This window comes from Lynx rufus, unplaced genomic scaffold (assembly GCF_022079265.1).
Source record: "Lynx rufus isolate CCGP_SWC_20201006 ecotype Redwood Valley unplaced genomic scaffold, mLynRuf1.p SCAF_1, whole genome shotgun sequence".
NCBI lineage: Eukaryota > Metazoa > Chordata > Mammalia > Carnivora > Felidae > Lynx > Lynx rufus.
In genome coordinates, this window is record NW_025814823.1 from 129,254,147 (window position 1) to 129,279,873 (window position 25,727).

At 36.7% G+C, this 25,727-nt stretch overlaps 1 protein-coding gene across 2 annotated transcripts in view; it reads left to right on the top strand.

The window, feature by feature from the left end:
- ZSWIM6 (zinc finger SWIM-type containing 6) overlaps positions 1-25,727 on the top strand; it is a 195,156-nt gene that overhangs the window by 102,674 nt on the left and 66,755 nt on the right. The window contains exons 1-2 of one of the 2 annotated variants that reach the window (XM_047086932.1): positions 11,518-11,634; positions 20,369-20,725. In XM_047086932.1, the coding sequence (XP_046942888.1) occupies positions 11,592-11,634; positions 20,369-20,725 (400 nt within the window). In that variant the 5' untranslated portion in view covers positions 11,518-11,591. Of the gene's footprint in view, positions 1-11,517; positions 11,635-20,368; positions 20,726-25,727 lie in introns of those variants that run through there. The other variant, XM_047086923.1, reaches the window with a different exon arrangement.

A 25,727-nucleotide genomic window follows, 5' to 3' on the forward strand; every position in this document is an offset into this window, starting at 1 on the left:
GTATCAGGTGGCAGGAAGAATGGTGATTTGTTCAAAATCTTCTCTGCTCCATCTATGAAATGGGTATTGCTGAAGGCAGTGGAAATGGATGGCTGTAGATGATTTGATCAGCCTTCGCATTCTGCCAGGAAGGGAAAGGAGTGGGAACAAATGGGGATGCCTTTCCAGACATATGTAAGTACTCTCACTTGAGATTATTTCTCATTTGGATGATTTATTAAAAAAATAAGTAATTGGTATCTCAAATAAAGGGTGCTGCTATATAAAGTATGCCTTCTACTGAATTGCCACCTTTAACACATTTTCCCTAAAGTGGGTTAATAAAACCCTCTGTCACTTACAGGCTACTGCTGGAGATTTTTATCACTTCCTGGTTATACTTCTGTGAACTATGAATGCTTGACATAATCAGTTAATTATTATCATTGTTACTAAATATTTACAGGACTCCAGAGTAGTGAATAGTATAGAAAGCAAATGGTACCTTTACCTCTTGAGCTGGGAAAAATGATTCATGAAGGTGAAGCTTGGGACAGGGATAAGCCAGCCCTCAAGGGAGAAGAAATAAATGAGGGCAGAGAGAAGGAACCCCAGGAACATTTGCCATTGGTCATTTTGGGAACACTTAAGTAATCAAGTATATTTCTTAGAGCTATCTGTAATTTTACTTCATTCGATTGAGGCTATTTATTTAAAGATAATGTGGTTCCAAGAAGTCTGTGTGTTCCAGAAGACTGTAGTTTGAAGCTTCTCTTACCTTAAAAGTGTGTCTGGACTCCTGAAGACTGACAGGCTGGGTTGTTGTCATTGTGATCAGTAAAAACTGCTTTGATTTAGGAGTGATTTATTCTGAGTGTTAACTGCTTACAACTGCACAGAAGAGGCAGTGGTTTGCATTTTGGCTCCTGTTCAGCTAGGGAAATTTGAGATTCCTTAGTCTTTTCAGAAAGCCTGACTAGAAAGCTGGCATCATGGCAGGAATGTTTTAGTTGGATTCAGGAAGTCAGGGTACAAATGTTAGAGCAATTTAGATTGATAGACTGACTGACTAACTAACTAACTATATATATATATAGATATCTATATATATATATCTATCTATATATATATATAGATATATATATATTTTAACTCCTAATTGTGCCTTAAATTATAATCCTATTAAATACAAATACATTATTTAAAGTTTGTTCATATTTCAAGAGACTTGTAGGAAGTAGTAAAACCTTCTATAAGTTTGTTATTTTCTTATTTCTCTAGTGACCTTAATTTCTCAATTTTATAGTTTTTCAAAAGCAAAATCTCACAATGCAATAAAATTCCCCTATGAAAGGAAATGTGGTTTTTAAGCTTTGGTTACTTTTGTACTCCCTGGGTGTGTGCTTACTACAGCAGTACATCTGCTAAAATTGTACCCTCTGGGTGTTTAGGAGGTTTTTTCTTTTGAACTCAGAACTTGACCTTAAAGCATAATTAAGTAAATAATTATTTTCATGTGGAATCAAGTATTTCTCACCGAGTAAGGGATTTAGTAAATTTAGACCGAACTAACTTACATTTAAAAAAATAGTTTAATATTGACCAGAGTTAGCACTTTTTGATTTATACTTTTGGTATCTTATAGCTCAGTCTTGTCATAATGATAGATTTGGGCCAATCCCCTCTTTGGGAAATACTATATTTAGGCGTGGGTATTGAGCCTAGGGCCACTTTAGTATTATAAATTTAGAATAAGCCTACTGTTTTTATTATAATTGGCTGTGGAAATAATTAAAAAGTTAAAGGAAGTACGTTTATCTTGATTTTTTTTAATGCTGTATTTTATACCCAGGTGTGATAGCTAACTTGTGGCATTTACTCTAGGAATCTACAAAAATATCCTAATATTTAATTTTGTGAGCATTTTATGAATAACTTGTGGCTTTTGGAAAATTGATGCATAAAATACTTCAAAATCTGAAGATATTTTAAAGTTTACTTACTCATTGAGGGGGAGAGAGAGAGCGCGCGCATTGTCACGAGTTAGGGAAGAGGAGAGAGAGAAGGGGAGAGAGAGAATCCCAAGCAGGCCCTGTCAGTGTGGAGCCTGATGTGAGGCTTGAACTCCTGAATCGTGAGATCATGACCTGAGCCAATGTAGTGTGTAGCATGTTGACTGGCTAATAATTCTGAATTGCATATTTGAGAGTTGGTAGGACAGAACTGAAGAGTTCTCATCCCAAGAAAAAGGAATTTGTAACTATGTATGGTTAAAATGTTAAGTGGACTTACTGTGGTAAGTACCACAGTATTTATATGTAGTACTTACTTGTAGTACCTACAAACACCGAATCGGTATGTTGTATACCTACACCTGAAACTGATACAATATACGTCACTTATACCTCAATAAAAAAAGAAAAACTCAGATTTGATTGTAGTCCATTCATTTTTCACAGCTGTATTGTATTATACTATAGGAGTATGTCACAACTTAGTCTGTTGCTGATGGATATTTGGGTTACCAGTTTTATAACAAAGCTGCTTTGAACATTATTTCGTGACTCTGACTTACAAATGGGCTCGTATTTCTTCAGAGTCTTCCTTCGTACCCTTTCTCTTGGCATGACAATCCTCTTAATCTTTAAATTGAAATACTAAGAATCTCTATATTAAAGTGGCCCAAACGATCTTTGTGGTTTAGATATTTGTGACCTGTTTGCCAGGGTCTCAGTAACCATACTAAGTAACCATACCAAGGTTTTTTTTTTTTTTTTTGAAATAAGTTGAGATTTACAGAAAATTGTAAACATAGCAGAGTTCCCATTTGCCACTTACCCAGTCTTCCTTAAAGTTAGTATATAACCCTGCTATGTTAATCAGAACTAAGAAATTAACATTGGTACAGTACTATTAAAGTACAGACTTCTTTCAGATTTTTCCAGCATTTCTACTAATGTCTTTTTCCTTTTTGAGTATCCATTCCAGGCTACCATAATGCTTTTAGTCATCGTGTTTCCTTCATCTCCCCTAATCTTTGACAGTTCATTGGTCTTTCCTTATCTTTTGAAGAGTACTGGGCAGGTAGTTTTGTAGAATATCCCTCAATTTGTGTTGTCTGAAGCTTTTCTCATGATGAGATAGAGGTTGTGCATTTTTCAAAAGGATAGCAGAGAAATAATAGTGTTATACACTTCTCATTGCATCACTTTAGATATCCCCGTGAACAGTGTGAGGAGTTGGGGGGGATACGTTGATATCCCCCTGAACAATGTGACTTACTATTGGTTATGCCGACCTTTGTCACTTGCTTAAGGTGATATCTGACTAGTTTGTCCACTCTAAAAAGCCACAGTTTTTTGTTTTGTTTCGTTTTGTTTTTGCTTTTCATTAATTTTTTTTTTTTTTTTTTCAACGTTTATTTATTATTGGGACAGAGAGAGAGACAGAGCATGAACGGGGGAGGGCCAGAGGGAGAGGGAGACACAGAATGGGAAACAGGCTCCAGGCTCTGAGCCATCAGCCCAGAGCCCGACGCGGGGCTCGAACTCACGGACTGCGAGATCGTGACCTGGCTGAAGTCGGACGCTTAACCGACTGCGCCACCCAGGCGCCCCTTTGCTTTTCATTAGAAAGGAGTCACATAAAGTCCAGGCCACATTCAAGTGGAAGAGAGTTAAGCTTCACTGCCTGGAGGGAGGAGTATCAAAGATTTTGTGGATAGGTGCTAAAACCACCACAGTTACCTGTCTGGAGGGGAGCTACTTTGAGGCTATCCAAATATTTTGTTTCTTTTTAACGCTTTCCCCACTAATTTTACTATTGTCAGTGTATCTTGCACCAGATATTACTGGGGTTTTCTAATGATGGTTTTTATTTCTTTCAGTCTTTCAACATTATTAGTTGGAATTTTTCTAAAAGGAAGATGTGTGTCCTTTAGTTAATTAATTAAATTAATTCAGTAATTTTTATCAGTATACTTACTTTTTGAGTTATGTAATACTATAAAATTATTTTATTTTGTTGCTCAAATAGTCACAGCCTGGCTAAGTGGACTCTTTCAGGATGTGACAGTTCCCTCAAATTTTTTTTAAGCATTTCATTTCTGACACTATTAGTATTTTCTTCATCTCAGATGTAGAATAAGCTGTTTTCCCAAGAAGTTTTGGTTCCTTTTGTTGGAGAATGGTATTTAGAAACCAAGATCTGGGTGTGCCTCGTTGTCTTAAAACAAAGGTGTTTGTCTTAAAAATCATAGAGCTTTCTTATATTAGACTTAATGTATGTTTATCTTAAAAATCATTTTTTTCCTGAGACAAAAGTGGGATTTATATGGTGACAGGTAGAAGAGTTAACTCTTATTACTATTGGCAGTAGTGATTAAAGCAATCAGACATTATACCACATATTTCTAGTAATGAATGAAAAATATCTTTAGAATTTACCTTTTTGAGCTCATGGCACTTTTATGGAAAACTTGAAAAGTAATGTATTCAGTTTCTCTGTTATTTTCTATCTGGGATATAATTGAGAATAAACAAGGACAAATGGTGGGCTTTTGAAGCTACCAGTCTAAATCCACCAATATCCCCAGACTGCAGCTTAAGCGCTTAACGCACAAAAGAAAACCTCAGGCCTGTATTCAGACGTCATTTACTCTTATTTATACACAGGTCTACAGACAATGGTTATCTAGTTTCCAAACTCCTAGAGGATGTAAACCAGCATTTTAGAAGAAGGAGAGGGGTTGTAAGTATTAAGTAAAATGTCAGCATGAGAAGGGGCAAGGGAGGAGAGAGAAAAAGAAGCAGACCAGGCTCTCAGCCAGCAGGGCAGTACCTTTTAGCTCTTCAAGTCTTCAGCTAAAGGGCTAGTAACCGGGCTGAGTGAGGCCTTGAGGGCATTACTGGGAAGACATAGTGTAGTGAATGTTGTTCTAATGATGACCTTGAATTGTCAAGCAAGTGTTAAATTAGATTTTTTGGATGCTGTTTAGGAAGTTATGAAGTATTGATAAATTTTTGATAGATGAATTTTTGATAAAAATGAAAATCCTTGGTTTTTCCAGCTGAACCTTTGGTTCTGAAGAATTAAGAGCCAGAGTTTTGGAGCATACAGAACTGCTATTTTAGTGAGGTGATGAAAACTGGATTCTTGTTTAATCTGATTATGCTAGTTTCATCTTCTCTTAAGGTATCAACTTTTCATTTCTGATTTTCTCCTTTAAACATAACAGTATGTCATTAGGTATGGCTGTCATTTTTATATTAGGAGAATTCAGTTTCTCAGTAGGGTTTAATGTATCAGAGGCATTCTCAAAAATAATGTGTAAATATAATTCTTATATATTTATTTAGGGGGAAAACCCCCAACATTTGTTTGAGGAAGAATCATCAAAGAGAATGAATTAGGATTCTTCAGTGTTTTGGAACTTCTAAAATATTAAGCCTAATGTTTCTCTGGCCTGCCTAGATTTTTCATTTTCTTATTTAATAAAAAGCTGAAATTTGATATGTGTGTAAAAAAAAGAAAAAGTCAACTTAGATTTGTGCTCCTTGTAGTCTTGTAGAGCTGTTTCCAAAGGGAAAAAAACTATTTTAGGCTCAGGGTAACTGCAGACAATCCCCAATTAGTTTATAAATGGTCCAGGTGGAGTTTGGAGTTGCTGGGGAGTATCACTGCCCCAGAGAAGATTCTCTTAGCCTTTTCAAAATGGAGGGAGGAATAAGGGAATGAAGCAAGGTACAAATGTGTTTAGCAAAGGTTGAAAGTGTGTAAAGAATTTGAAAGAACGAATGCTAGGAGAGGGAGAGAAATGAAAGAGGAGAACGACCAGGTAGACTAGTAAAAGATACTGCTGTGGCTCTCATTTATCATTTATCATGTCTTTACTTCTTCCATATTTTGTGGTCCTAACATTTATTTGTAGGTTTCTGAAGCAGGGACATAGATTTCTGTTTGGCATGAGACGCTTCTGACTACCTTTTTACATAAAAGGGGCAAATTTTATTTCAACCTTAAATAGCAGAATTCATACTCTACCAGAGAAATTAATTTGAATTATGATGAAACATTTGTTTAGCTAATGTATTTGATTTACAAATGTAGGGCCATTTGCCTTTTCCTCGGAATTTGAAAACTACCACGTAGTTCATTCCTCAGGTGTTTTGTTTTTGTTTTACATTGTGGAGCTTTCTTTGACAATATATATCCAATATATTTGTATTTTAGGCAATTAAAGTAGCTTTTTATAAAAAATATTAATTCTGTTCGATTAAACAACTAGACCACATGTCTTTGGTCTCTTAGCTGTTGAAGTACTGTATTTTTGTCTGCATTTAATCTATATGTCATTTGAGTTTTATGATGCCTTGGATCATATACATGATGTGTGTTATTCCTCATTATTTTTCCCCTTTAACTCCCGTTAAGAATCTGTTGTAGATTTATTCTTGTTTCATCATTTCATGCCGAGTATTACGTGGGCTATATTTACATTTGAAGTCCCCTATTCTCATGAATGGACAAAATAGCCTCTTGAGCCTGGGTAAGTTGGTTGCCTCCAGGTATATGGATACTTGCATAGGTGTTCCAGTTGCTTCTAAATGTCTAAATTCTTTAGAAAAGTCCTTGTAAGTCCATTGTAAACCAAAGAAAAAAGTAACTTGAGGCACAAGTCTGGATTTTCATTAGTTATTTTGAATCTGAGTATATATGTTTTGGTTGTTTTTCACTCAGAAACTAAAGTTTAGAATTTGAGGGTCTGTGGGGAGATCTACAAGGATGCCCTTAAACTAAATAAATGAAGATAACAGATCTTGAACTCTGAAATACTCTGAATAGTTTTGTGCATATTTGGGGGAAACATACATTGCCCTTTTTCAGATTCTCAGAGGATCAGTAATAGCTCCCTACCCCCCCTACCCCCAAAAAAAACAGCTAGGGACCATTGATCTAGTCCTTCAGCCTCTTTTTGCAGATATGAAAATGAGGCCAGTGACTGAAGGTCAAATAGCTAATTAGTAGCAGAGCTGGGATTAAAACTCCAGTCGCTTTCCCAGGTCACTTCTTATTCCATTATACTGACAATCCTTAGACACATTATTTTGATTCTGAACCACATTAATCCACTGTATACATAATTGCTACTTAATTAGTACTCTTTAAGATTTGAAGCCATTTGCATTTATATTTTCTGTTTAGAATGAATGGTATTCAAAAATTTGGTGCAGGAGTTCTGTTACCTATTTAAAATTCTTATTATTTTTAATCCTGAAGTTTGGATTATTATTCATAAAGTTTCAGTTAACAGTTACTTGATGTTGAAAAGAAAATTGTGGTTAGAGCTTCTGGCCAGTACCTGTACTTTTCTGATTCTTTCTAGAATGTTAACCAATACCCTGTCCAATAGAAATGTTCTCCAGTCTAAAATGGAATATATCTGTTCGTTTACCTTATAAAAACTTTGTTTTCAGAAGCAATAAATACAACCAAGTTGTTATTTAAAATAGTGTATATTTATTATTAGTGGCACTTTTGCAAGATCTTGAAAAAGTCATGCATAAACAGGGTAATTATCTATAGTAAGAGTTTAATTCTAACTACTTCACATATGTTTCCTGTGTGAGGCACATACAATCATTTGTTTTCAGACTTCGCTATCTTGCAGCTTCTCACACTAGAGCAATTTGGTATAGAGCATTCAGATTTTATTTAATCGCTCTACAAAAAAAAATTTTTACTTTTTCATTCATTTATTTGTTCACTCAAATACTGAGTACATGTCTTGTGCAGGCACTGTTCTACATACTTCTGAGTGCCATCAGCATCTTAACAGTCCTTCCTTCATAGGACACCATGTACTGTTCCTTTGTATTATGGAATAAACTCTAATACAGAATTTGCATGTTAAGACTCTTTCAGGTCCTCTCTCAAACAGATGTTTGAGCTTTGCCACTCGTGTTTCTAGGATTTGGAGGTAAAATATCATAAACACTTTTCTTAACCATTTTGGGTTGACAGTGTTTAGTATTCTGGTTAATTGAATATTAATAGGTATTTCTAGTTGAGAGAATGCCAGATGAACTTTTAAGTGTAATTGTGTACATAACAACATTGGTGTGCTTTCTTTTGTATTGTGTTGTAAGAAGACTGGCTTTCAACAATAGGCTTACTTTTCCCCATAAATGAATGGTTCTTTAATAGTAGAAGGGGAATATTGGTGATGAGGCTTCTCCAACCTTTAAGCCACTCATGTCTGAGTTGGCTTAAACTCCTGGAGAAAAAGTAACAAAAGCCTGTCAGTTGGCTCGTTCTGATTTATGATTCTAAACTCTGAGTTGAGCCTGTAGTTTAAGCAACCCTATTGCTCATCTTGAACTAAATACATTTTTTAATTTTCCTATAGCTGTTCTAGACCTTGTACTACCATTCTTCTTTAAGAAATGTGGCATTTCTAATTTTTTAAAAATATTTATTTATTTTTGAGGGAGAGAAAGAGTGTGAGCGGGCAAGGGGCAGAGAGAGGGAGACACAGAATCTGAAGCAGACTCCAGCCTCTGCTCTGTCAGCACAGAGCCTGACGTGGGGCTTGAACTCACAGACTGCGAGATCATAACTTGAGCTGAAGTTGGACGCTTAACCAACTGAGCCACCCAGGCACTCCACTACCATTCTTCTTTAAAGTCCTAGTAAATAAAGTTCAGTAGGACTCCATGTACTGTTTAAGTTCTTAGAGCTCTTATTCTGAATGAGCTACATTCTCAATCTCTAAAAGGATGGTGCTGGATGCAACTTAATAGAAATTTCTCTGACATAAGGGAACACCTCCCCAAACCCCCACCCTTTGATACCTTTTAACATATATAACACAGTTTGGGAAATGTCGGTCTGTTCTTCTTATGTATTTCTGAATTCAACCCTGATCTGACTTCATAGGTGTAAATTGCCCAATAATCCAGTGATTTCTCAGAACTGGAGCCCATGTGTTATTCATGGATACTTCTCTGGAGACTTGTACATTGCCTGTTACCAAGTTAGGGGATTAGGGAAGTGTTGTTGAATGGTATAGCCCCTCATGTTCTTAATTAATGGATGAGAAGGGAAAGAATACTACTGCCCTTTTGGTGGTAAAGACAGACAGGATGATCTAATCCGTTTGTTTCATTTCATTTTTAATGGGCTTTCGTGTTTTTATATTCTATATTGTATACATTTTGCATAGATAAACTTTACCTGTATTTATACAATCTGAGATTTTTAAGATTAGATTTTGATTTTAGATCTAGAACACAAAAAGCTATTATGCCTTAAGAATATCAGTTATAGGCAGATGGTTAAAAATTATGTAGTTATTGTTTACTTTTATATTGAATTTCGAAGTTTTAAAAAATTCTCCCACACGCTAGTGACGTATATACATAGATGCAACAATAGTGGTATTTATCCTTTTTGTTGCTCCTTCCCTGAGCCATAACTTCTAAGTCCTTTGAGAAGACCATTGCTTCAACTTTGTGGCAGCCAGGGTAAGTCAAAGGTCTTGGGTTGAGTGAGTGTGACAGCTACCATCCTTCATCTTGCCGTGGATACTCTCCATTACTGCTGCCAACCTTCCTAATTTTCTAGAAATCATCTAACATCTATTTTCCTTATTTAATACACGAGAAAAGAAGAAAGAACAAGAAATAGATTTGAAGCAACTTGCCCATGGGGCTGACATTAGCTAATGGCTGAAATTAGAACCAGGAGCCCAGTCTCTCTGCCTTGTTTACCTTGAGTGCTGAAGTCCATCTTCTTCTTTGGAAAGTGGCTGAGCCACGAGGAAGGCTGAGCATCCATGGGTTAAGGAGAGCATGGGAGTGTCCTGTTGGTAAAGTAGGCTGGGCCAGGTAGTAGGGCAAAGCTTGACTGATGATCACTGTCACTGTTTACACTTGGTGTGTGGTCATTACCAGGCACCCAGAACATGTTTTGGGCATCCTTTATATGGCAGATTCTTTCCTCAGGAAGACTTTAAGCACCTTTGCAATTTTACTGAGAGCACTTTTTTTTAATCTCTTAAGTAATTCGTCTTCACTGTAGAAATTTTAGAAAAAAACACTTCCTCCACACCAACCAAAACAAGGGAAGAAAATCATCTGTAATTACACTGGGCCAAGATAGGAATGGGAATATCTTAATAAATTTCATTTACATTTTGAACGGGTGACCAGTCTGTCTCTTTGCTTCTCATTTATCACTATGTACTTAAGAAAAAAAACAAACCACTTAGCCAAGGTGTAAACGCATCTGCTCACTGTTCTTAAAGACACATACATGGAGCAGAAAGGATTTTCTTCTCAGCTGGATCTCTACATACAGGGAAATAATAATACAGCTCTGGCAGGGCTAGTGTTTCTTAGGATTCTTTGAAGAGGGCATAAGTTCTAACTTCACTCTGCTTGTCAGGCCATAAATTACCGGGAATGAAAAGCTGTGGTCACTTTTTCTTTCACAGTAAGAATTGCAAGTTTCCTTACGGTTGCATCCAACTTTGAATTAGTCTCTAGCTCAATGACAAGATGGACTTGAGCTGTGAAAATAATTTTATATACAGTGACACAGAAGGCAAACATTAGAAGTAAAAAAGGTGTTTTACATTTTAGAAGAGAGATCTTCAAAGATAGGATTGGAAAATTACTCACTGAAACTAGAAGTTACTTTCAGATAAAATGAATACGTCTTCTAATTTTTCTTCTTTTCTCTACTGTTTGGAATCAAATCACATTTTAAGAATGTCCTATGTAAAATGTGGACAGTTTGAAAAAAATTATAGCAGTTCCATTAATTTGGAAATATGAGTATATTAGAATTACTACAGTAACAACAAACCTTTGCACGTTATTGTAATGGAAATGCTAGCATGCTCCTGGAAGCTTGGCATTTCCAACAGCTTGTATACTTGCCAAAGGGCTAGGGTTTTTTTACACTTGTTGGAAATGCCAAGCTTCCAAGAGCATTACATTTCTATTACAGTGCTGATGATAGCAGGCATTCCATAAAAGGAATCCTTGTGGTGGTTAACGTACATTGTCAGTTCTACCACTTAGAGCAGTCCTGGAAGGTAAGGTATTATTAATCCCTTTTAATAAGAAAATCAAGGCTAAATTGCTTGTCTAAAATTGTTTAACAGAAATGTGTTGGAATTGGAAGGAAATTATGAAGTCCTACTTCACCTTTTGTTTTCTTGTACGTTCTGTTGCCTCTGACTTCTTCTTATTGAGTATACTTTCCTGTAGGCAAAAAATATGTTACTAAAATAGTTGCCAGTTTTTTTCTCATTAATTGGATTGCTTTACATTAAAAATATGTTTTATTAATGTTTTATTTATTTTTGAGAGAGAGAGAGGGAGAGAGAGCGCGCGCCCGCGCGCACACCGGTGGGGGAGAAGAGAGTAAGGAAGACACAGAATCTGAAGCAGGCTCCAGGCTCTGAGCTGTCAGCATAGAGCCCGACGCAGGGCCCGAACCCATGAATTGTGAGATCATGACCTGAGCTGAAGTCTACACTTAATGGAATGAGCCACCCAGGTCCCCCAGATGGATTGTTTTGAATTCACAAAGAGCCATCAATTATGATGAATCCATGGGACACTGTGAAACAATCTCTCTGTAAAAGTAAATACTCTCTGATTTCTAATTTTTATGTTTTAATTATGATTTTGAATGAAGGTTTTACTTAAAAAATTATGAATATTATGGAATTTTTTTCATTTTTTTTTCTTAATGCTGAGACCATTTAAATATTCCATACCTGTCTTCTTGGAATGAGGAGCATGTAGTTTACATAGTAAGCTAGAAATTGTTTACGTTCTTTATATCACAAGCTATATATTCTTTTCTGTTCTCTTTACTGTGTTCACTTAAGTATATTTTTGACTAGAAAAGACTTGTTTAAGCTTTAATTCTAATCATCATGGTTATTGGTTCTCTGGACTACTAGCAGCAGCAGCATCACTTGGGATGGTGAAACGGGCCCAGCCGTCTTGTTGTATAATGAGTTTGCCAGGTGATTCTGATGCACATTCCAGTTTGAGAAGCACGATTTTGTATGTTCCACATACCAAGAGCCTAAGAGGATTTGTGCATTCTTTCACCTAACAAATGCTTCTTGAGTGTTTCCTTCAGGATAGTCCTCTGTGATGAAAATACAGCAGATATCTGCTGTCTTAGATGGTGTCACAGACCTCTGTGTCTCGCTTAACTCAGTGTAAGGGGAGAGTGGACTCCCAAGTTTATAGTATCCTGGGCTTGAGACCAAAGCTTTTATTTTTTCTATTTGTGACTTCTGCAGGACAGGTCATGCATTGCTTGGAAGAGCCCCATCACTTCCTTCATTTGACAGTTACAAGGGCCTGGCCTGTTGCAGGAGCTGTGTTGGATCTTTGGGCTACATAGATGAAAGACAGTGCCCTGCCTCCAAAGGTCCTAAACCTTAACACTGTTTACTGTCTATATCTATTAATTTGCCTCCCTTCATCCTTTTAAACCACTAATGTGTTGGCATGGAGAGATTTTACTTGTGCAAATTTATCATTTGGAATATAGAGACCCATGTTCCTAATAGTCCTACAGAGCCCTATCTAATCCAGAGTGTGTTCTATCACTGCAACGAGAACCTCAGTTTGTAAAAAGGGGAGGATGATTATAACCCACTTTGCAGGATGGTTGTGAGGTGTAAGTGTATCAGATTCTAGTCCTTAGGCATTAGGAATTGGTGAGGGCCAAGATGTGTGGGCTCATGTTGGGATTGAGGGCTCAGGCTGGAACTTCAGGGTGTGGTTGGAGGGTTTTGATCACTGAAGCCTGCAATCTCCCCTCTTTGGTCTGAGCAGACTTTTCTCCTTACCTCTTGGCTCTGGTAAACAGCATTAGTGTCTAGAGTTTCCCCTTTCTTTCCGCTTCTAAAGCAAACAGCCAAACATTTCTGAAGGTTGTTTGGCTGTAAGCAACAACAGGAAATAAACAGGTAAAAAGGATTTTCTGTCCCCTCTTGATTTAGGCCTGGACCCTGGGAAGTAAGACAAAGGTGTGTAAAGGTGCTAAGAGTTGGTGTTTGGGCACCAAAGGGCTCTAATAAACTTAATCTGTACTTCAGAAGTTGAAGACCCAGGTGAGAGACTAAGTAGGGGAGGGGAAGAGGAGGAAATACCGAATTGTAGGGGTGCAATGGCAGGGGTATTGAGGACTATGCAGATGGATCAAGGGAGCCTGGCTGATCTGGCCTTTAAGAAGGGTGGAAGGCTAGAACTCCTTTGCTTGTTAGAAAAGGTTGGCATTTAAGAAAGTGGAACTTAAAAGATTGGGGCAAATAATTTAAATTCCTAAGCACCTTGCAGCTTTACAGATGTGCAAATAAATCAAATTCTGTTAATTTGTTTACCTTCCCCACCATCCCCCTAATTCTCAGGTTCATTGATGGCTGTTTCCCTCACATATGCATGTTAAAAAACAGAACCGCATTCTGGAAAATTATGGTAATGGTGATTGTGGGTAATCCGTAGGTACTTCAAGATTTCAGATGACAGAATGATGTGATTTTTTTTTTAATCCAATGCATTCCCCTTAAACTAATGTTCCTTCTAAGTGTGTATTGCAGATAGCTAAATTAGTAGATATGTGTCTTTTCTTCAGAAATAATTTTAAATAACTAATGCCATTCATATCTAACACAGTTATTGTGATCATACAGACCCTTTTATGAAATGGTGCAAGAATATGCATTAACTAGAAAATAAACCTGATGCTGAACAGAATGCCGCTGGGAACTCTTGGTTGGGCCCATCCAGTGCATGCTCCGTAAATTTTTATGTTGTTTATATGGTGTGCTGTGGTTTACAGTCTGGTCTTTGCATTAATTTGCCATTGTCTTTCTCTCAAATATTAATGAAGTGTAGGAGTGATTCCATCCCAGACAGACATTTTTAAGGTGAACTTAAAAATAAAGCTTTCCCTTTAAAAAATAATTTTTCTAAGAGACTGAAACTGCTTCATTAGTGATTGCCGGCAAAATCTCCTAATGTCTCCTAAGCTGTTTAAGCTTAGTATTAGAAATTAGGGCTAGAGAATTTAATTAGCCAGCTCAGAGGATGCAGTCTCTTTAATTTAGGATTTCCCTTTGAGAAAATTATGTAGTTGAAGAAGGAATATCATATTTTAGACAAGGTGGTTTTTGAGTTGTTTTGTATCTCCATCTTGGGCTCTTACCGCATCTGTATTACTGATCTAGAAATTGTGCATGATTTGAATTAAAATTTTTTGTTTTCAAATTGATAATTGCAACATGGCATGTTAGATTGTATACAGTATTTATTAGAGTTAGGAAAGGTGAAAGTTAGGCTTTTGGAGGCAGTGATTAACTCATCTGTTTTACCAAAGGGCACATAATCAAATATTAGTTACTATGCAATTCGCCAATATAATGAGTTTAGTCAACCAGTGAATACTTTGTTATGAGAGTATTAAATGTTGACATTTTTGCATTTTTAGTCTTAGCTTAAAAAATCCAAAAATACCCTCTCATAACCCTTACCACCCTTTCAGCCATAACATTACATTGCCTTGGTTTCTGCCTTTAATTTCCCCAGGGGTTCTTTTTATTTAGGAAAAGGGTGAAAAATGTATTTGTGTAAGTGCTACACCAGTGCTTCTGTTAAATTCTTTTTCAACAAAGAATATGTTACTTGAGCGCCTCATGCACAGGGTGCATATTTTTCTGAAAAGAATGTACCCCGAAAGAAGTAGTTTTTAGTGTGTATTTATTTCATGTCTCCCAGTTTATTTTAACTTAGAAATTTTCTAATGCTTTGAGTTTGTAACGATTTTTCAGTTAACTGAGCATGTACATAGGTACATACATACATACCTACATACATACATGTACATGTATATGTGCAAATATATTTGCACAAAGTAGCCACCCTTTAGAAATTCTTTGTATATTTTAAAACCGTTGTCTTCCCAGTCTGGTATCATAGGTCTCCTTGTCCCCTTTAAAAATGAAACAGAAATCTAACCTTAGATATGGAAAATCAGTTTTCAAGGAAAGTTCATTGTAGAATGTTAGTGACAGAGTAAATGTTTGCTTTCTAGAAACTTTCATTAATCCTTGTTAATGTGAGATTAATGTAGAGGTTATGAATATGTGTTCATATGTGAGAAATTTGATGTAGTATAAAATACAAGTGGAAATAATGCCATTTAAAAGATGATTTGGTGAAGAAGATTTATCTTTTCTATTTCTTAGCAGTACATTCTAATAGCAGTTTTTTGTTTTTCTGATCTCATTCTTAAGGAGTCCTTTGCTAATGAGGATTATGCCTATTGATATTTACTGTTTGAAATTAAACCTGAGAAAAAATAATATATTTATTAAATAACAGTAATAAAGTTATTAACATAAATAGCATGCCTTTATGAAAAAACAACTTTAGCCCCCCCCCAAATATATATTTTCATGGAAAAGGTGGCATTGTATTACATTTTTGAAAATCTTTGTAATGTCTGTCTTTATTGGAAGAGATCTGGATTTTCCTGTCCCTATCTTCATTTTGTTGTGATAGCACACATCATGTAGCTTCTGGAAAATTAAATGTGTACACTTGAGAGGGAGAGTTTAAAAGGTCAGTAACGCCGAGATGGAATTATGAAAACAATTTTGATCTTGTAGACCCTGTGAAAGGGTCTTAGGGACCCTGGACCACGTTTTGAGGATCACTGCATTTTAACATTTTAGAAATATGTATGACTGCTAAAAAAAAAAATCTCTTCCCAATTTTCTGGTTTCTCTGTGTACAAAGTAACCATCGATCACAAAATTAACTGTTTATGTGTTGGTAGAATTTAATAGGAAAGGGGAAAGAAAGCTGGTATATAAGCAAAGGACCCTGAAGGGTTTTGGTTTTGTTGTCGAACAGCAGTGATCCCTTTAGTGTCCTCCAACTCATTTACCTCAAACATTCTCAGTGGCCAGGCTTACTTTACAAGCCACCTCTTAAGTGAGAACCACCACCCCCCCACCAGATTTCAGTAGCATAGATTAAAAAAAAAATGTTATAGATGAAGGGATTGTATCTACCACCCCTCTCCTGTTTCTCCAGCTGGGAGGGTAAGGAAAGGGAAATAAAATTTAACGAGCACTTCTACTATATGCCAGGTGCTTTACGTATGTTATTTCATTTAAATTCCCAAAACAACCCTAGATGGTATTTCTAGCCCCATTTTGCAAATAGAGCAAGACTCAGAGAGGTTAAATAACATGTCCAGAGCACTCAGCATTTAAGTGACAGAGTCTGATCCCAATCAAAGTGTCTCTATTACTAAAGCCCAAACAGCACTGTGCCTTGGTTTGTGCTTTGTTTTTCTTCACTTTCTGCAGGTTGCGAATGTGAATACTAACGTTTTTTGGGGGCTCCCTGATAAAAACATCGTGATGATAAAACAATTTGCCCTGGGAGGTTTGCTCTTATGGGATTAACTATCTTTGACAGATTGTATTTTGTAAAGTCAAATAAATACTTTTATAAGAAAAGGTTTATGTAAGTTTTTTGACTTTAGTTCTTTGAAAATTAATTGCCCGTGTTTTACTACAGGGTATAGAATTGCCTGCCCCTTTCTTTGTCCTTAGATCTGTCATATAGAACAGTTAGCTATTCCAGAAAGAGAGTTTTTATTTGCTACTCAGTTTGTCATCAAGGTTTGTCAGAACTCCAGAAAGGCAAAGTCCATTCTTAGGAATATTATTTTGTTGCAGGTCACACACTCCCTAAGAGGTAAGATCAGCTTGGGTAGGAGGGAATAAGGGGTGGAGGAAGGATGGCTTATGTAGCTCTCTAGGGATTGCTGAGGGAGTATTCTTAGTTCTCTTGTGAGTGCTCTGGTATGATATAGGACCAACTAACTTAGAGTGTGTTGGAATTTCAAAGGTTTCTCAAATTGGAGATGCCAAAATACATGAGTACACGATCCTGAAGTGAGGCTTGATGGAATTCTTACAAACTGACTCAGTATCGCAGTCTTAAAAAGTACTTATACCAGCTGTCGCGCGTGCGTGTGTGTGTGTGTGTGTGTGTGTGTGTGTGTGTGTGTGATTTTCCTGTATTTAAAAGTAAAGCCATTCCCCTTAGTGACATCAACCATCTCAACCTAAAAGTAAGGGGCGGGGGACCCCCTCCCCAAACAAATAAGCCTCAGAGTATTTAATAGCTGTCACAAAGCTGGTCACATTAGAGGTGCAGCTGACCCGAGGGCAAATAATTTTCTTTGAAAAGGCTAGCTGTATAGGAGAGGAGTCCTTGTGATAGCTGATAGTGGAGAAAAGTAACAAAAAGCCCGCTGAAAAAATGCTGCCACCTGCAGTCGGCTGTTACAAAGAATGTTGCCCCACTCACTTGGTAGCACCAATAGTCAGCTGATTAGGGTGGCAGGGTAGAACTTAGAACATTTAGAAATATTTCTAAGAAAAACGTTTGGAATTTTTAAAGGAGTTGGGGGTACTTGAAAGATAATCTAGAATTGCTTAGAAAATGAACATTATTAAACACCTTAATCTTTGATGATATCAGATTAATGAAGTGTTACTCTGTAAGACATATGTATGTTTATGTGCGCTTTCATATATCTCTTGAATTAGATTGTTTTGGAGGCCACAATATTGTATGGTTTGCTTTTTAAAAGTCTTTGTGAGAATAGTAAATATTTGTTGTAATGAAATTGAATAATAGATGAGTTTTTCCTTCGGCATAATTTAATGATCGCAGCATTCATTCAGTACACTTTACTTCCTTCTGACTTGTGCAGCTTTTTGCAAAAAATTGTTTGAGGGGTTCATCACTTTTCTTAATAAGGGCCTCTTCTTTGGTAGTTAAATCATTCTCTTTTGAAGTACCTGTTATGTTATACCCTTACAGATTAAGTAGTGACTAGTCCAACTCTTAGATCCTCAATTATCTTGACTTTTCCTATGATTGGAAAAGTTGTCCAATATCACTGTCATGGAGAGACAAAGATGTTGACTTGATGGACAAGGAGAGCTATGGTGCTGTGAAGCTGGGAGAGATCAATTTTATAAATGGTCAGTTTATGGTAACTATTTTCCCATAGTGATAACCGGTTTCTTTGTATACAACATGTCTGTGAAGGTAGAAAACATTGAGATCTCTTGCACTGAACGTACAGAATATGCCTCAGGACTTTCAGAATTGTCTCTTATCCATTGGGTTTTTTTCTATCTTAATCTGTGCCTGTCTTGTGGATTTTTAATTACTGTAGGCTCATCGTGCATCTGGTATATAGTAAGGTAAGTTTGTCCTTACTATTCTTCACTTTTGAAGTTCTCTGGGTGTTTACTTTTTCTGTGACTTTTTCCTCATGGGAAAATATATTAAATTAAAAAAAAAATAGAAGTATATCTACTATGTATCTTTTCTTTAATTGTAGTATTAAAAAAAAACTTCTTGACCAAAAGAGGTAAAGGAGACTGGAATATTCATTCTGAAACAGGGATAATATAATCTCTTTGTAAGAAAAACGAAGATTATCATATTACAGTTCTCTAAATTTCTTACCATGAAATTTAGTAGTAACTTGTTTTTAGGGATTGCTCTTTTTAAATTAACTTGGTAAAACTTATTACCACACTTTTCTCTTTCCTTCTATGTTACTAAATATGAATTATTAGGATGAAATTATATTACTCTGAAAGATTTCTTCTAAACTGAATAGTGAGTAGTGTTTCTTCCAGCTCTCTGGCCTGATGATCATCCCTTGGGGGAGACAGTAAGTAGGGTTCAGGTGCCCCATATGTGAATTCTAGGCATTATCTAGTTGTCATTCTCATGTTATATGTCTGTCATCCCTCTCAGATATCCCAAATGGTAAAGATCTTTCTTTTTGGGAATGAAGACAGTGTCCTGCTTGATGAGTTTTATTCAAGTAGCATAGATAGTGGAAGGCTGAAAGAAAGTCAAATCCTTCATTCTGGATCTTATGTTTCTGTCAAGTACTCAAAATCTTGAGGTAAATTGGTGTCCTGAAAGTTCCCAAAATTATCTCCTTAAGGTTTAGCCCTTACCTCTGAATGTGGTTGTGAGAGAAGGAAGATGGAACTGAATGGATGTGCCAAAAAGAAATTTGGGGTTAACTTTCCACATACTGATATTTCCACATATGGATAGTGAGAGGAGGTTTTGTCCCCTGGCCAAATAGGCCAGGACCGACTGATGTCAGTGTGGTGGGAGGCAGTTTTCAGTTGGCTGTATGGTTTTCCTAGAGCAATCCAAGGGGGAGTCGTGTGTGTGTGGGGTGAGCGTCTCCTCTCTGGACCATTGTAAGCAGCCACCAAATGACCTCTCGGTCAGGGAGGGTGTGAAGGATTTGTGTGTAGTTCTAAGTTTAAGCTGTAAAGACCCTTTCCCCTTGGTGATTCTGTGTGCCTGTGTGTTTGTGTATGTAAGCATGTTTAATAACCTTACTTCTGTACCAGCTCATTGTGAGCTACTTAGACTGCGGTATATAAGAGATTTGGTGGGCTTTGAAGTTCTACCAATAGGCATTGCTCATAGACATTGCTGTATTGGGGCATATGTTAGGCACGGATTATTAAATTAAAAAAATTCTCTGATCACAGTCACCTGGGTGGCTCAGGCAGTTAAGCGTCCGACTTCGGCTCAGGTCATGATCTCACAGTTTGTGAGTTCGAGCCCTGCCCTGCATCAGGCTTTGCACTGCTGGTGTGGAGCCTGTCTGGGATTCTCTCTCCTTCTCTCTGCCCCTCCCACACTCTCTCTCTTTCTCTCAAGATAAATAAACTTAAAAAAAAAACCTTAAAGAAAATTTATCTGATCAGTGTCTGTGAACGACCTGCCCCAGAGTTGCATTGTTGGTTAGAAGATGTTAGTGGCTGCCTAGAATAAAGGAGGGAAGGGAGGAATTTGTTGAGCACAAAGCCAAGCTGGCCTTGTTTTGTTTTTTTGTGTCTTTAAAGGAAGAAAACCACTGATCTGGGGATTTGTGTCAGGTATACCACAGGTTCAGAGATGAGTGATTATGGCTTGTTAGTGCGATCTAACAACTTCCTATAGGTGTGATGGTGGTATACTGCAATACATATTTTCATATAGATGTGTAAAATACTTTAGCATGTCTGTCAAATACCATTGCTTTTTTCCCTATAAAGTGTGGAGAACGGGAGGCGGGAGGATGTTTGTGTGGTCTGAATGTTTTTACTTGAAAATAAAAACTGTCAATATTTTTTTCTCGCTGCCGTCAAGTACTGCCCATTGCAAAGAATTAGAAATACTTCATAGCATCTGAATGCAGCAGCTAACCTCTCTCCTCCCTTTCTATCACATAGGTTTCCACTTGAGTGGCACAGTGACAGAACCTGCAATACAATCGGAGCCAGAAACTGTTTGCAACGTGGCCATCAGCTTTGATCGTTGCAAGATTACCTCAGTGACCTGCAGCTGTGGAAACAAGGACATATTTTATTGTGCTCATGTTGTGGCACTGTCTTTATACCGCATCCGCAAGCCAGATCAGGTCAAACTGCATCTTCCCATTTCAGAGACTCTCTTTCAAATGAATAGAGACCAACTACAAAAGTTTGTACAGTATTTGATCACAGTGCACCACACAGAAGTTTTGCCAACTGCTCAGAAATTAGCAGATGAAATTCTTTCCCAGAATTCAGAAATCAACCAAGTTCATGGTGAGTATAGACATTCATTCTGTAAGATGTCTTTTCTGTATTCTTTTTCATTTATAAATTCCTTTCTTCTGCATAAAAATGAATTAAATGTGAATTTAGGTCTTCAGCATTTTTTATTATTAAAGTATTGTTAACAGAGGTTTTTAAGTTTAGTTTTGTATCCTGAAACATTTGTTTCGAAGTGTTTTGTGCATTCTACTAGATAGCAAACCTTTTGTGCCCAGAAAAATTTCTCAGTTGTTAAAGGTTGACTCCTATGCTTTTACATTTGGTAAAATTTCATCAAATGTTAGATATTGGTTGTGGAAAACACAAGACTTATTTAATTCACCTTTGTCAGCTTTTATCAGTAAATTAACTTGGACGTACTCTGAATTTTCTTCCCCCATTTTCTTTTAAAATTTATTTTCCAAGAAAGGACATTTCTGACAGGATGCCTCATATTAAGAAAATTAAATTATTCTTAGAAAAATATTACAACTGGGCTGCCTGGGTGGCTCAGTCGGTTGAGCAGCTCAGGCCATGATGTTGCAGTTCGTGGGTTTGAGCCCCGCATCAGGCTCACTGCTGTCAGCGCAGAGCCTGCTTTGGATCCTCTGTTGTCGCCGCCCCCCCGCCCCTCTCCTACTTGTGCTCTTTAAAAAATAAATATTTTAAAAAAACATATTACAACTTGTTCAGAGAGAATTTAGGATATGATTATCACTGTGTAAGAAATCTCAAAAATGGTTTCTTATAAACACATTTATCAGGTGTTTATTTTGTGATTGCAGATATGTTGACTTACAAGAATGTATGTGCAACCTGTCAGAAATACACCCACAACCTATTTCATGGAGTACATTAAAACAGGATAAATAATATGGCTAAGTTATAGGTTGTTATGCTTTAAAAACATTTAGACGTAATTTTAAAAATATTTAAAAATATGTTGAGGAATGTAACACAGTCTTGACTAGGCAACTCTGGGGCCTAACATTTTTGCATTTCTTTAGTTATATTGATTTGAGATACAGGACTCAATCTATTCTTTTAGGTTTCTAAAAAGTCCTTAATTGCTATAGTGAATGTAAATATTTAAGGAAAGGAAGTTTAATATTTATTTCTTGAAAAGTTTTAAAATTGTGAGGTAAAACATGTAGGAAAGTGCATAAAATATGAATATGTAGTTTTAATAAAGTGAACCAACAACACAGGTCCCAGAAATAGACTGCTGTCAGCACTTGAGAGGGTTCCATATGTCCCCTTTCTGTCACAAGCTCCTTTCTCTTCCCCATGGTAACTAACCACTGCCTGGTTTTTATGGTAATCACACCTTGGTGGTTTGTGTTTTGTTGTTGACATCATTAAACACTAGTTGAGTTTTATCTGACTTCTTTCATTGGAATCATGTTTGTAAGATTAATGCATACTGTTTCATGTACCTGTAGTTCATTCATTTTCATTGCTCTCGAGCAGCACTGTCCAAGAGAAATATAATGTGAGTCACTTGTATGGTTTAAAATATTGTAATAGCCTATTTAAAAAGAAACAAGTAAAATTAATTTTAAAAGTGATTAATCTCAATATTCATAAATATCAAGTCAACAAAAAGCTGATACATTTTACCCTTTTTTTCGTATTTCAGTCTCTGAAATCTGGTGTCTGTTTTATACTTAAGGCATACCTTAAACCCCTCATAGTCACAGTGCTGCAAGTGCTTAATAGCCACGTGTGGCTAGTGGTTACCTTATTTATTGGACAGCACAACTCTAGAATAGTCTAGCTCTGAGAACATCACCGTTTGTCCATTCCACTGTTGATCGATCTTATTTTGAATCGAGCTGCTGTGAACATTCTTTTACAAGTCCCTGAGTGCTATAAGATACTTTGAAAATGGTTTTTATGTCAGAGGGACACCCCCATAGCCATACTTCTTCTAGTACTCCCCATATTAGGCTCAGTTTTATTAGAGTGGTATCACAAGGTGTGTAAAGCATTTTACTTGGTAGAGCCTGCCCTTGTTAAATACAATATTGTAAACAACTGTGGCACTGAAGTACCTTTGACCCACCAAAGGACATGCACTCAAGGACTCGTTCAGGTAGGCTTCTTCTTTGTCATACTACCTCCCTCAATCTTACTGCTTTGTGAAAATTCAGGCTAGCTAACAATCATCTCAGATTTCTCAGGAGCCTATCCATGGCTTTTTTATTAAATTGTTCAGTGGAGGCAGAAGAATAGGATATACCATTTCTTCAAACTTGTATGTGTTCTTCAAACTTCTGTTTCCTCCCCCCGCCCCCCGAATTTATATAATCCATTAGGGTTACTTTGTTCTCTGAGTTTTAGTTTAACCATAGGTCCACATCAACAATCATTTGTTCTGCATGGGTCTTCCTTGTTTTGAAGAATAGCAGCCCCCAAAGTTTCTTGTCCAAAAGCTTTGAAAATTCATTTTTATGTTCAAATAGTAAGACTAATGAATTAATGTAATGCAGAGCTGGGTGCAAGAAAGTGTTCCTATGATATTTATATTTCTTTCAGAATTTCTAAAATAAGAAGAAAAAGTTTTCCAAGGAAATAGCAAGGGCAGAATGCAGATTAGCTTTAGGCTTAGTGTGATTTTCAAATAACTTGTATGAGAACAGCTTAACTAGAGCAGTGAACTTGAGCAGTTTATCCCACCAGTTTCTTCTTCACTTAATTTATCATCAGATTTGCTCCCAGCCTGGAAATGGGCCAGTTACATGAGCTGCCTTCTTGCCTTCTGCCCTTGTATGATACATGGTAAAGAGAAGACAGGTAGGAAGCAGGCCATGACTTTAAGTGACAAAAGGGGAACCCTGGAGAGTGTTATTTTAACTGTTAGATCGATGCCTTATTAGAGAGTGGGATTAAAAATATTTTGCAGTTATTTGACCACATGATTTCACCTGCCTCCAAACATCTGTACATAAAGCATTCTCCAAACCATTAAAGCAGTGCTTTTTTGTATGGTCTTTTGGGTGTAGTTTTTCTTTGAGTAGAAAGATGTCTTAAACACAAATATTGATAGAGTTAATTTTTCTTTAAGGAAAAGCATCACTTTTACTTGGCCAGATAATAGAGTTGGGATACGATTTAGTTTCAGTTATCTTAATAGGTATCTTAAAGACAAGTTTGGCTTCCAAATCCTTTTTAGAAGAAAGTCATAATTTAAGGAAATAACAAACTATGTTGGTAACAGGTTATTCATTTTTCTTAAGAACTTATTTATCCTAATGTTGCTTAAAATTCTATTAGTTGCTTTTCCTTATTATAGTTGACCCTTGAACAACATGGATTTGAACTGCACAGATCCATTTATACCTGTATTTTTCCCGTAAATATATGTATAGCACTATAAGCGTATTTTCTATTACAATTTTCTTAACATTTTATGTTCTCCGGCATATTTATGGTAGGGATACAGTATATAATACACATATAAAATACATGTTGATCGACTTTACCTTATTGGTAAGGCTTCTGAAAGTCAGTGGTAGGCTATTAGTAGTTACCTTTTTGTGTAGTCAGACGTTATACATGGATTTTCCACTGTTTGGGGGGTTGACCCCCCCAACCCTTGCATTGTTCAAGGGTCACTGTATTTTGGAATATTTTCTTTCTGCAAGAATTTTATCCTGAGGAGTTAAAAGCTTTCTCAAGATGATTTCAGGCATATTATTCCTAACAATTTCCTTTTTAACTTGATGTTGCATATTTATAATTGCAGTAGTTTCTAAATGAAGAAACTGAAGAGAATGTGTTAGTACATCCAAGCTCACAGACTGAGCAAAGGTACTTGGAATATAGACTTAGTTATTGTAATAGTTCATTCCTTGTCAGATTTTTTTTCATTTCTTTGTGTTTTCATAACATCCCCCCCCACACACATAATTTTGATTAGATTATAAAACTAACTACTGTATGCTAAAAAGTGGCTGTAAGATAGTGATGTTAATGGCCCTCCAAGGAGATTTCCCATTATATCCTGCATTTTTTTTTCAGCAAAATTGTTTGCTTTCAGTTTTATATTCTAATAAAACTTTCCAGCTTCCACATTCTTAAAAAAGATGCTGGTGTCTTCGCTAAGTACTTTTCTAAATTTACTGATTTCCAAGTGCTAGTCCTCTCTCTTACTTAACTCAGCCTTTTTTGGTCCTTTACGTTTTGTGTTAAAGGAGGTGTATTACATAGATTGGTAAATCGTGGTGTAGAGACAGAACATCAGATTTAAAATCTGAAGGCTTAGAGTCCAGTATTGTCTCTATTATGTATGCATTACTTAAGTAACCTTGGGTGAAGCTTATTTTTTTCTCATTTACAGTGGTCATGTTCTTCTCTAACAGCATTGGAAGAATTTTAATAAGGAATACACGTATAATAATAATAATAGAAATATTACTGAGTTTACCTCATGTTTAGTGTATCCAGAAGTTCTCACAGAAGAGGGTAGAAACCAGTTGGGGGGGGGGTGAATGATATCACAGTTGGAGGTCATCTTACTTTACTCTGACTTTCTGTCATGTATTTCTTTTCCTTCTACTTTCTCACTTGTGCACTTTGTCCCGCCCCCCCCCCCCTTCCTATGAGCTAGCCTGTAGTGGGCACACTACAGCAAAGAGGGACGGACTAAGCGGAAGCTGGTATTGGTCTTGGCTGGGAGCAGAGTGTGTATATGTGTGTTGGGGGGTCATTTCAGTGGCCCTTTCACTCCTAGAGCCTGGGCCATCCTAAAAGTAGGGTAGACTCCTCCCTGATATCACTGTCATGTGCCCAGAGATACCATTTCAGTCAGCTAGAAGCAGAAGGAATATATTCACATGTTAGATGCACTTGACACATGACATCCAAGATCTCTTCCACCTCTTATTCTGTGACTTTGGTGGTGGTATTTCTACAGAGACACAGGAAGCACCTGGTATCATACTGCAAAAGGTGCACCTCCTGTGGTTCTACTCAAGTGTGCACTTACGTGTTGTTCTTTGATGAGACATTT